Source organism: Pholcus phalangioides, unplaced genomic scaffold (assembly GCF_987345545.1).
Source record: "Pholcus phalangioides strain wild (caught in Gottingen) unplaced genomic scaffold, Ppha-v1.0 ptg000031l_1, whole genome shotgun sequence".
Classification (NCBI taxonomy): domain Eukaryota; kingdom Metazoa; phylum Arthropoda; class Arachnida; order Araneae; family Pholcidae; genus Pholcus; species Pholcus phalangioides.
In genome coordinates, this window is record NW_028301621.1 from 4798409 (window position 1) to 4810978 (window position 12570).

Consider the following 12570-nt stretch of genomic DNA (forward strand, 5'->3'; position numbering starts at 1 on the left):
TACACAAGAGCTGCATAAGGAAGTTCAGAGCTGAATCCACGTAATTCAATTTGTTTACTGCTAACCCTCAACCACTTAAGAATTTGTATGTTCTTGAGACAGTTAAATCCATTACAAAGTGTTTTCCAAATCTTGCAAAGGAGTAGGTAGGACATTATCCCAGTCTAGGTTGTGAAGCCAAAGTCTTTGATAGAATATTTTGAAAGAAACTGTGAAAGGCGACAACCATCCCAATGGATCGAAAAGCTTCAATGTTTGAGAGAGAATGTCCCTTTTAGTGAATTGAAAGTCCGGATCAAAATTGACCTTGAATATAAACTGACCAGAAGCAGAGTTCCATTGTAGACCTAAGACTTTGCCACAGTTGTCATCATCGCCACAAATTTCAATGAATGCATTTTTCAGATTTGGTATCATGAGAAATATATTCAATCAGTACCAATGAATTTGAAGGCCATTTTCTCAGATGAAAGCCATGATCCTTGTAAACACTGATAAGCTGCAAACATATGTTTATAGCACTCGTCAAATCATCACAACCAGATAATATATCGTCAACATACGTGTCATTCTTAATGACGTCAGCAACAGCTGATAAGCTCTACTCACAGTTCAAAGCCATCTGATACAATGTTCTAGTAATGAGGAAGGGGGCCGATGATGTCCCGTAAATTACTGTGCTTAGCTGACATTCCCTTATATCTGCACTCTTGTGGCCTCTCCAAATTATTCGTCGATACCTTTGGTCAGCAGGATCAACTAGGATTTTAATATATATTTTTTCGATGTCAGTATGTAAGCAATTTTGTGAATACGGAAATTGAGAAGAATAGAGAAAATGTCTCATTGCATAATGCTTCCTACTCCGAAGATAGTATTCAAAGATACAGATGTGGATGACTGACAAGAGTCATCAAAGACTACTCTTAATTTAATAAGTTGTGCTAGAAAATATCAGGACACCATGGTGAGGCAGGCAAAAAACCTTTGTGCCATCTGCAGCAAGATCTCTTGACGATACCTCTACCCCAAAGCTTCATATTCCTCCATGAAATGTTTATATTGAATACCCATGTCTGGATTTTTCTCAAACTTTCTTTCCATACTCAACAAACGAGATATCGCCACTGGTTTGGAGTCTCTGACTGAAGCAGATACAAAAACATCTGCCTCAAAAGATGGGAAAAGTAACATAGGTAATAATTGTGAAAGCGGTGCCATTGAGTGGCGATACAGCGAAAAGGAAATATAATATGGAATACTAAAGTTATATACATACTCAAACACCCATTTACAAGGTATAGCTTTTGATCCTTTAGGTAATGGTTGTAGAATCCATGTACAATTTTCTCTTAAGGAATTCATTTCAGAGTCCATGGCTTTCTTCCAAAATGTACTGTTTGTACACGGTTTTTGTACTGTTGCCAAAACTTTGAAACTAAATACTTGACTGATAATGTGTTGCCAATACCATAAACAGAAAAAAATAAATCAATTGTTTCTTCATCAACATAATATTCTATCAAAAAGTAGGAAAAATAGGAGTGCTGCGAGGCAGGCATGTGTTTTCTGTTTCACAAAAAATAAGCGAATTGTGACTATCATACTTTTCCCCCGACCCTTCAAATATGTTAACCACTACTGCGTATATAATATTTCTATTAGATAATACATATGAAAATTATGACAAGTATATTGCCAGTTTGTCTTATAGGAAACCTAAACTTAGGGGATTGAAGTGTGTAAGCTATCTTGAGTTACGTACATTTTATTATTTTATTTTTTGTTCCCTGTAGAGCCAATAGAGGGAGCTAACATTTTCAATAAAAGTAAAAAATCTCAAAAAACCTGCACAAATACTTCATGAAATATCTTGAAATTTTACAAAAATTGTCACGAAAATAAACCTGGTGAACTGTTGAGAAATAAGGATTGTTCTTCTATATCTTGTGTGGGGTGTAGCAATAAATTTTAACTAATACGGCGTGTGAAAAATTAATAGAATCTGTGTCAAGAGCCAGTATTTATGCGTTAGGAACGTTTCATATTTCTTTTGTCTGAAAATGAGTGGCCCCGAAAGGAAACAGTTTTTGATTGAAGTAAACCTTAAGATCATTTCTGAAGTTGATGCTGAGGTAAATAAAAACAATACAACATTAAAATATGGCATATCTTATACTTTCTAAACATTCTTGAAAAATTAAATAAGGTTGGTATTTCAAATTTAAAGCAGTTATAGGCTACCATAGAGAAAAAAAGACTACACTTTTTCTCTCAAATTTTAAAGATGCGGATGTAGCTGTCTCTTTACAGGACATACATTCAAAACATTTGTTAGATGGTTCACATGGCTTCAGTGGCGGATCCAGGGGGAGGGGGGATCGCCCCCCCAAGAGCCTTTAAACAATAGGTGAAGGGGCGATCGCCCCTCCCAAGAGCCTTCAAGCAAACATAACTCCAGTTACCTCACTTTTTTTCTTTATTAATCCTTAATTTTTTTAATTAATTTCTTTTTTTTCCTCAAAGTTCCTTTCCCTAAAATTTGTTCCCTAAGTTCCACCTTGAGATTTCTTCTGCTGGTAAGGTCGAAAAAATAAAGAAGTCATAGCCGGAGGAGGGTCAATTGTATTCCCACCAAGGTTCTACAGGGATTCCATGCGATTCGGCTGTCACGCTGCCTTTTCGCTGCAACATACCCCATAGCGCCCAAGGGCTCGTGTAGAGAGGCAAAAAAATGTACACCCTTCAGTTTTCTTGGTAACACGCAATAAAGCACAAGCCATCAATAAGATGAATCATCGTTTTCTAGCCTTTGTTATCTCTTTTTTTTTTTTAATTCAGTCCTGAAACCCGCAAGCTTGACGTGGATCAAAAAATGGCCATGTCTTCGAAAAAAACTGTTTTCAGTAAGCAAAAATTTTAAAATAAATGGATGTTAAGAAAATTAATTCCATTACTTTTTGTAGCACATCTGGGGTTTTCCCAGAGAATGAAGCTGCATTCGCTTACGGATTCACTGATAATGACATTAACGGGGGGTTCCCCCACAGGGTGAGGCTAACAGGGCTCAGGACGATTCTTATCATTTTTTGATTTTCACTCTACAAATTCACTATAGTGGGGGCCTAAAGGTATGAAAAATCTCAGCAAAGCCCCCGCCCCCCCCCTCGAAAACGCAGCTCAAAAGCCCTGCGCCAGCAGGTGAGCATTTGAACACACATAGCTTCTCTATAATATCTATGAAAATATAGGCCTCGGCCCCATCTAATAACTAAAGCCTTTGTAATTTGAAATAAGTACCTGGATTAAACATTATAAGTGGATCGCGCGTATAATGCTTTTCCAAAAACAGCCATAAAATCGTTTAAAGCGGAAAAACGCTTTAAACGCTTAAAGCGTTTTCCCGCTTGCAACGTCTCTATAGTCTGAGCATTAGTTGAAGATGGAACCACGAAAATGAATCGCACTAAGCGGGAAAAGGTTCTAAGAGCAGTGCCGCAACCAGATGCTTGGTCAGCATCTTGGTGTCCCTTGTAATGTTAAAGGGCAGGTAAAAGGTTGAAATTCACGCCCCCCCCCTCCGGTCCAGCGCCCTGGGCACCAAACCTACCTCCTCTTCCTACGTTTCGGCCTTGAGGAACGTTATAAGTAGAATCCACTATATAAAATTGATTCTGTGGTGTCGGATGTTCTGCGGAAATTAAATTTAACCACTATCTTTTCAGACAAAAAATCTGAAAATTAATATTGTGCACTTGATAATCATAATTAAATATTAATGAAAATCATTCCAATTTGCATGAAAGTAAGCTTTTGCTATTTAACGTATCTGTGGCGAAAAACTGTTTTTGAATAGGTTTTTGACAACCATATAGTCTGCACAAAATTGAATAAGAAATTTATTATTTTAAATCGCGCAATATTAGAATTTCATTAGGAAGTTTTTTTACTCTTAAATTTTTCTTAATTATGCAGACAAATTAGTACCCACATATTTTATTGAAATATGCGTCAATTATTTCTTGTTATTGAAAACAGTCTATACTTGTTTCAATAACTTTTCAATGCTATATTTTCATATTTAAAAACATTTTCATATTTTATCTTGACATCCTATTCGAATAAGCAAGATTTACCATTTAGTATTTCGTGTATTTGTGTTTCCAAGATTTTATATTTCCTGATTAGTAATTCTCTGAAACTCGTGCTAAGGTGGTTCCAAATTAAAGTTTTCATCCTTTATGAGTTGTTTATTTGAAACCGAACCAGAGATTCAGGTTAGGAGATTGAAAGTAATTTTGATGTTCAGTCAGAAGCGCATTTACGGTTTTGCCGATTTGAAGGCTATTCAAATTTCACCGCCCTTCCACTCTAGTCTAATTTTCTCGACTACTCTATCCACGAATTTTCCATCCCATGTTATAGCCCCCCCCCCACTCCTGCAAGTACACCTGTATTAAAGTAAAGGTCCATCCCACGAGAGTTTGCTAGGTGACGCTAGATAAGATAATTAAAGTTAAAGATAATAAAAGTCTTTGTCAGTTTCAATACAAAGGCAGAGGAACGAGCGTCTTCCTTTGTGAATGACCGAACAAGCACGGTTTACTTCACGCCGACTGTTATTTTTGCGGTTTATGTCCGACAAAGACTTTTATTAACTTTAATTATCTTACACAGCGTCCCCTAACAAATTCTCGTGGGACGGACCTTTTAGTCATTTACATGTTTGCACCCTGTTTTGGTCACACACGTTGTTGACACTGGTTTTGGTAATTGTTTCGTTGCTTACACGCGCTCTAGACAATACCGTCTTAACGCATTCCCCGCGGGCGGGGGCCTCAAATACAGAGGGGCCTCTGGTTTAAAATTTTAAAAGTAAACGTGTCTCGCCAGGTAGGGGGTTCAGAAAAATTACTTTTTCCGAGGGCCCAGTATACGTTTCTGACGGCTGACTCTAGGCCACTCACTGAACTGGTCCCTCACTCTTTATGTCACTCATTTGATCATTCATTACTCCCGCTCTAAGTCACGCTTTTGCTCATTCACGTGCTTGCAAACTCTCTAGGTCACTCACTGACACGGTCACTTGCTGTCTGGGAAGAGGTGGCCCTTTTCCCATTTTGCTAATTTTCTTGGCCACTCAATCCTCGAAATTGCCGACCTTCTGAACTTGCCGCCCTGGGCTATAGCCCATTTAGTTCTGTAAATAGGACATTGTCTTCAGTAACGGGGCATGAGGATGGTTAAAATCAGTGTTGCAAAAAAAAAATTGAGGGGGAAAAACTGAAAAATTACCAGCAAAAAAAAAAAAAAAGGCTGATGGAATTAAATTTTTCTAGAACTAATAGAGATATGAATTATTAGTACAGTAGACTCTCGCTAATCTGGCACATATCACACCAGGGTTAACGAAATCGCCGAATTACTGCAGATTGATTGAAAAAGTCCATTTAAATAACAAACTTTTGCTCATAAACATGTGCGCACTATGTTTTCCTCTTCTATGCTCGGAGAAAACCGGCCTAAAAACACCGGATTACTGGAGGAATTATTTAAAGTCTGACTCTATACGTAGTAGGATCGGAAACTTTATTTGAAGACAAAAATGGGTTTCAGACGCAAAATGTTTTCATAAATCGGGTATACAAAGCTGGAAATTTGTAATTTTTTTAATTTTATCGTCCCGTTTGGAAATTATAAGTGATAAATGAGGAAGTTAAAGGTATTATTTGTAAATACAGACATGTCATAAATGGGTGTTTTATTGTGTGTAGTACTTATTTTCATTTCAAGATAGGATACAAGTTTGGTGTGCTATAAAATTGTTCACAGAAAGAAAAATTAACTGTCTAGAACGTGAGTAACTGAAAAAAGACTGCTTAATGTTCTCTACACCAATCGCCAAGTCCTTGAAGCGTATACGTGAACACGAAAAGTTGCTGGAATGAGTGTAGCTCGGCTTTGGGTGCTTGAGTTTCCAGCAGCGGTTCCCAACCTTTTCAGTGCATACACCAAGCAGATCATGAGTAAATACTAAACAAGGTATTGAGCGGAACAAGAGGGACCACCTTAGGGACCCCATGGATGGAAACAAAGTCCCTTTGGTCGGGTCCAGTGCCGAGTGGGGAGTACTGAGCTGATATGAATTAGTACGAGACAAGCAGAGCCAGTTGGGGGCCCCACATGGATCTGCCGGCAAATAGAATTCTCTTTCGAACGAGACAGACCACAGAGGGCTCACCTGGAATCACTGATGTAAACAAAGCTCATTTGGCCGATCCCATCACCGGCATTCAAAATCTGAACAGGGAAAACATCTACCCTGTGCTGTACTGAAACCGAAACTGCCTTATCACGGACCCTACATATGAGAGGACAAAAGCTGCGCCGCATAGGTTCAGCTTTTTATCTGAAGCCATGAATTGATTTAAAGTTTGAGAGGTCACAAGAATTTTTCGCAAGCTCAGTGCGACCCGTTACGGGTAAGGGGGCTGTCAGTGTGCGCGTAGTAGCCTACCTATTTATTTGATAACTACTTTGTTGTTGTGCGTAAAGTTCATGCTTCAAGGGTTGGAGCTGACAGGGCCGGGGACGATTCTCATCATTTTTTTTGTTTTTTTAAGGTATAAATTAACTATAAAGGGGCCCGTGAAAAGTCTGGTCTGGGGGCCCACTAGAGGCTTTAGCCTAGGGGCCCCGCCCTAGGATATGGAGGCCATGGTCAGGGCTTTAGATAATTTTTTTTTCCTTCAAATGTTCAAGGATCGTCTCTCTTAAACGAGGTTTCTTGTATCCGAGTTAGCTTAGAATTCATTTCCTCTGGTTGACCGAGATCCTTATTTTATTCATATTATTTTGCCTAATTGTTATCATAACGTCACAAAGAGAAACGTTTAATACTTTCACAGGGATCAAAAAAATTAAATTTAAATGTAAAGTATCTCTCTACTTTGACTTGAAAAGCTGGAAAAAAGCATTTATCGAATACATTCGGATGAATTTTTATTTATGCACATTGTTTTGTCCGGTTAACTGTGAGCCTTAATTTTTATCAAGCGAAGGAGGAAGAAGTAGTATTCTAGGAACATTTTAAAATACCAATTCATACGCTTGTCATATTCTGTTCTCTTTTCATCTGCAAAGTTTTTATTTATTTGTACAATTGCTCATGATACTGTTAATAAAAAACATTTTTAGCTGGTAATGTGCATCAGAATTCCTTACAATGTTTATAAATATAACACACATTATTCAGTCTGCACCTCAAACTTTTTTTTCGTACAGTATTTTTTGCGAGGATAGCCGGCACAAACGTTCAAATTTATTATCAAAAACAGCTTATTCATTAATTGTAACACCAGTTGCTGCAAGCAAGTTTTTATATGTTGTTGCATATTGAAAAAATATAATTTTTATAAATATAAATTTTAATTTAGATTTAATTTTTAACTGCCTTCAATTTTTAATTAATTTTTATTTTCAATTAAAATGTAAACATAATTAATTTTAATTTTCAATTAATTTTTTAAATTAAAATTAATTGAAAGTTTTTTTATTTTAAGTACGTTTGGCACCTGCGGACACTAGGTTGGGTCTCACCGATCGACATCTTCATTGTAAAAAATCGCCCCCCCCCCAACACATCACCCTGGATCCGCGCCTGCATGGCTTCAGGACATTCATTCCAGAAATGTGCCAGTTACCAGCCCACTCATATAAGAAGAGACTGGAATTCGCATGTGCTTTTAGATGTTCTTTCAAGCATTTGTTTCAGGCATTGCACACGTATACTTTAACGGAACTTGTTGTTTACTCAGCTTCCATAATAATTGTGCAGAAAAAAACCTGATTATTTGCTTTAAATATGTTGAAAAAAATTAAACTTCAAAAAAAAAATTCAATGGCTAATAAATCTGAGTTATTTTTGAAATTTAACTACATTGTTTTTATTATCTAGAACATAAATGAGTAATTTCTTCCTTAGAATCAAATTTTGCTACAATGTAACTTTTTTAAAGAATGTTAAAATTTGTAAAATAAAAAATTCTTTATAACTAAATTTTGTTATAACGAAGTGATTTCTTTGGTCCCCTGGAATTAATAATAATGAGATTCCACTTTATTAGCTTGATAGATCAAATGAAACTAATTGTTGTCAATAAACAATCCTTTTGAACATTAGAGACAATAAATTCAAAGTGTTAAAAACTTTAAAAAAAAATCTTACAGAGTCTGTATCTTTGATAGTCATGTTTAAATTAGGCAATGGAGTTCCATCAGCCACATTTTCATTGATTTGAACCATATAACCAGCTTTGTTGAAAACAGGTGCTTCATCATTGATATCTCTGATGGTGATGCTTAATGCCGCAGTTGATGACCACTGCTCAGGTTTCCCAGCAGGTAAGGTACCATCCCTTTCTATTTCAAGGGCCTAAATAAAGTAAACATAAGACCTTGACAAAACAATACAGAACAAAACAATCTTATTAAGACAAAGTTGAAAGGCTGTAAAAATATTTTGTACAGTCAGATTTAATTATAATGGACAAAAATATTACTAATTCTCATACATAATGAAGTTTTCGATTTCCTGTGAATTTTGTATTGTTTATCTATGCTAAATATCCAACAAACTTCCCTGGTATTTTAACTGTTTCTTTCGGCTTTGTTATTTGAAGCTGAGTATTTTCTGTATCATGTGCAGGTATGATGCTTTAGGTGGTCAATATTTAGCTATTTTAAAATTAATAAACATTCATAATACTTTCACATAAAAAAAAAAATTTATGCCAAGTAAAATTAAACCTGTAATGTCAATGATTTGTTATAGGTACATCATGTCAAATATAAAAACTGATGAACTTTTAACTTACCCTATTGTTCAAGTTGTTGGAAGAAATACATTTTTGAAATGATTTCACATAACAGAGTCATGGACAGTCTTGGAACTCTATGTAGTTTTACATTCAGTTGGCAACTTTGAGCTGCTGTTTTTCTCCTCAGAAGATGTTTGTTTCTTAAATGTCTCTTCATACACCAAAATATAATTAGAAAAGTTATTTAGACCATTTCCGACTGTAGCTAGCTTGAGTGCTATTTAACATGTTATCACCCAGACGTGAAACCGTTATTCGGGTGTTAGTATGAATCTTTCACAAACACTGCTAAGATCGAGCATTGGATAAGTTAAGTCTAAAAGAGAACGTTGTTGCCGTAAACATGGAAGAAATTTCTCTTGCAGCGATGAATGGTCATGGAGAGAGCCACGCTTAAGAATTTCGTGGCCAGGTGCAAAAACAATTTTGCGGCCCTTCCAAAAATATTTCATGTAGTTGCTCTTCGACTAATAAACTTTGAGTTACGAACATAAATCTTAAAGGGGGAAAAATCATTAAGGAAGAACTCATTTCTTTATTATTTCAAGAACGTGTTCGTAGTTGGGATCATAATCAAAAGAGATCAAAAGTTTGGGCACTAAAAATGGTCAAAAAAGACACTAAGAATACATAAATAGGCACTAAAAAAAACATTTATAACTTACATAAGGAAAATATAACTAAAAACTAAGGTATCAAGGGTCCAAAAACTAGGCTACTACTGTTTCAATTAGAGTTTATAACAACTACATTATTTGACATAAATGTCACTCTCCACTTGTTAATACAAGATATACGGAAGACTGGATGTTGTGAAGATATTTATTATTTGAGATGTTAATTTTTTAAGGAAGGAAAAAGCTCATCTCTGCCTCTACCGGGAGTCGAACCCGGGTCCCTCGATTGCCGGACGAGTGCTCTGATCACTAAGCTACAGAGGAGATAGAGATTTTCCTTCGCTAGAGCAAAAAAAAAAAAAAAAAAAAAAAAAAATGCCGCTGTGGTGGTCGAGTGGTTATAGTGCCGGACTCGTGATGCGAGGATCCGGGTTCGAACTCCACAGTGGTGGTCGGCTGAAGTTGGTTTTCTGTGGTTCCCAACTTCAAGGCGCAAATGCGAGCCGATCTCCCCGTTAAAAAGTCTCGCCACAGAGAGCAACAGTCCTACAACGGTAAATCATTCAACCATAACACTTCACTCGTAGTTAGAAAAACTGGGGGCAGATGACAGCACTACACATAACAAGCATTACACAGAAACAAACTTTACGTCAGGTTGCACTACACGTACACGCACATTCCCACATGTACCGATTCGTTAGGGGTTCGTTGGGGGGTTCCGCGGGGGGGGGGGGTGCATGTGTGGTGTAGCAGCAGTAGTAGGTAGGGCCTCCAAAAAATGGCTCGGGGATCCATGATGTTCTTAAATCAGCCACCTCGTTGGGCAATTTGCCTGTTGTGGCGTTGTATTTGTATTTGTATATGTGCCGAACGGACTGTGCCAAGAGTGACATTTATGTCATATATATAGCTATCTGGTGGCTCGCCGTCCATGAGCTATTAGCTGATCGGTTCACCGTCCATTGCATGGTTCCGTTCGGCACATATACGCTCTAGCGAAGGAAAATCTCTATCTCCTCTGTAGCTTAGTGGTCAGAGCACTCATCCGACAATCGAGGGACCCGGGTTCGACTCCCGGTAGAGGCAGAGATGAGCTTTTTCCTTCCTTAAAAAATTAACATCTCAAATAATAAATATCTTCACAACATCCAGTCTTCCGTATATCTTGAACTACATTATTATCCAGGTTAAATTGATTTCAAGCCCAAAATAAAGCATTTGAGATCTCTCAGGTCAATTCCAGGGCCACCATTACCAGACAGGCAGCCCAAAGAGAAAATGATCTGCAGAGCTCCTTCGAGTTGTGATTCTCTTTTATCTTATGTATTTCAAATAATCACTATCATTTCTATAGTTAAAACATAGCGACCTTGTTCTATCATAGTAAAAAAAATTACTTTTTTTTCATTCCCACATATGCGGGACTCCTTTAAGCACAGAGCCTTGTGTGGCCGCATCTGTTGCACACCCCTGAGGAGTGTCAAATAGAATACCAAAAGATTTTTATGTAAAATAAATAGCCATGGTTATTGTAGTGCAAAAACAACATGGGTCTCCAAGCTGCCTTCTCCTACTTTGCCTCGGGTGAGTCATGATGTCAAATGACGACCTCTTGGAACATTCATCGGTCAGCTGTACATATAAAATGTAGTCCAATGCCTGAGCGAGACATAAAATGTAAAGCACGTGGAGAAGAAAAAATTTCTAATTTTCCTCCTCTTTTATAGCATGGGCTGCATCCATCTAAAACACCACAACTAACACCCATGGCCCACCCCCACAGGTGGGGCTGACAGGGCTCCAGCCGGAGGACCCAGGGGGTGAACTATCTCTGCAGTCCTTAGTAACTACTAGTCCTAATGAACTACCGGTCGGAGGACTGAAGCTAAGGACCGCTTCAACTACTAGTAGTTAAGAGGTACTATGTACTACCAGTCCTTAAGGTCACGTGACGTGAAACAGTAGTTAGAGGGGGAGAAAATTTTTGGCTTCGAGAGTAACAGATCTCTAACCAATCGGGATGCCGTTTGAAGCCTACAACTACTACTAATTATTTAACAATCGTTTTTCCGCAGTGGGTTGTGGCAGCGATTTCATGTTTACAAACAAACGTGTTGTAAACAAACTTTTTTTTTCCGAAGGACTCGCCATACATTTTTTTGTCACCCGTGTTTTGCAATTTTTTTTAGTAAACTTAGTTAATAACTAGTTTAATTATTTTGTAACCGTATGAGGACGTTGCATTTTTCCATCTTGGGACTTTTTTTTAGAATAAGATTCAGTATATAATAATAGTCAAAGTATTTTTCTTGTCCGAGCTCATGGACCCCACTTTTGGATGCTTGAAGAAGCGAGTATCTGGGACCCCAGCTGCATATAAGTGGGTCGCATACTGATGAAATCAAAATTTGAAAAAAAAATTCTTACAACCAAATGTAAGATTTTAAATTAAGGTTACCGGCACTAGTTGAGCCTATGGCCGTAATGTGCCTTTTCGGGGCAGACTTTCCTTTTTTTTGAGGGGGGGGGGCCTCTTCTTGAAAGGGTTATTATGCAAAATAATTATAGATTTTTGGGCCCCCTATTCACCTCGGGAGCCGTACTTGAGGCCCCAGCTGAATACTGTTTTTAATATTGAGTGCTACTTTTTTTTAAAAACCAATTTGTTAAATGATTTTTTTATTATCCATTTTTATTCCTTTTAAATTCATTGAAACAACGAATTGCAAATTCTTTCTGGAGCAATTAAAATAATAAATTATTGATAATTTATAATTAAAAGAATTAACTGCCTTGCTGCGTATTGTAGTTCTGTATTTTAAACTATGGGTTTCTCCTCAGTATTAAAAAATATTATCAGAACATGATTTTCTATGAATGAGCACTTACCTGTTAATGCAAGTGAATACTTCAATATTTAAAAGATATATACTTCTATATTAAAGATCTTTCATCAATTTATCTGTTTCATATTTAGCTTCCAACAAATAACTTCACCATATAACTTTCATTTGATCGTATATTTCATTTCAGTTGATTAGAAGATGAATGATGATTGAAGGTGATTAATA

The 12570-nt window shown here is 37.0% G+C and overlaps 1 protein-coding gene and 1 non-coding gene across 4 annotated transcripts in view; one reads left to right on the forward strand and one right to left on the reverse strand.

Moving 5' to 3' along the window:
* The window catches only part of Cad87A (cadherin 87A), a 672761-nt gene that overhangs the window by 567448 nt on the left and 92743 nt on the right, over positions 1-12570 (reverse strand). For all 3 annotated transcript variants that reach the window (XM_089252829.1, XM_089252827.1, XM_089252828.1), the window contains one exon: positions 8228-8434. In XM_089252829.1, the coding sequence (XP_089108955.1) occupies positions 8228-8434 (207 nt within the window). The remainder of the gene's footprint in view (positions 1-8227; positions 8435-12570) is intronic.
* Positions 10514-10585, forward strand: TRNAV-GAC (transfer RNA valine (anticodon GAC)). Its single transcript has one exon. It is a non-coding gene; the product is annotated as a tRNA-Val (tRNA).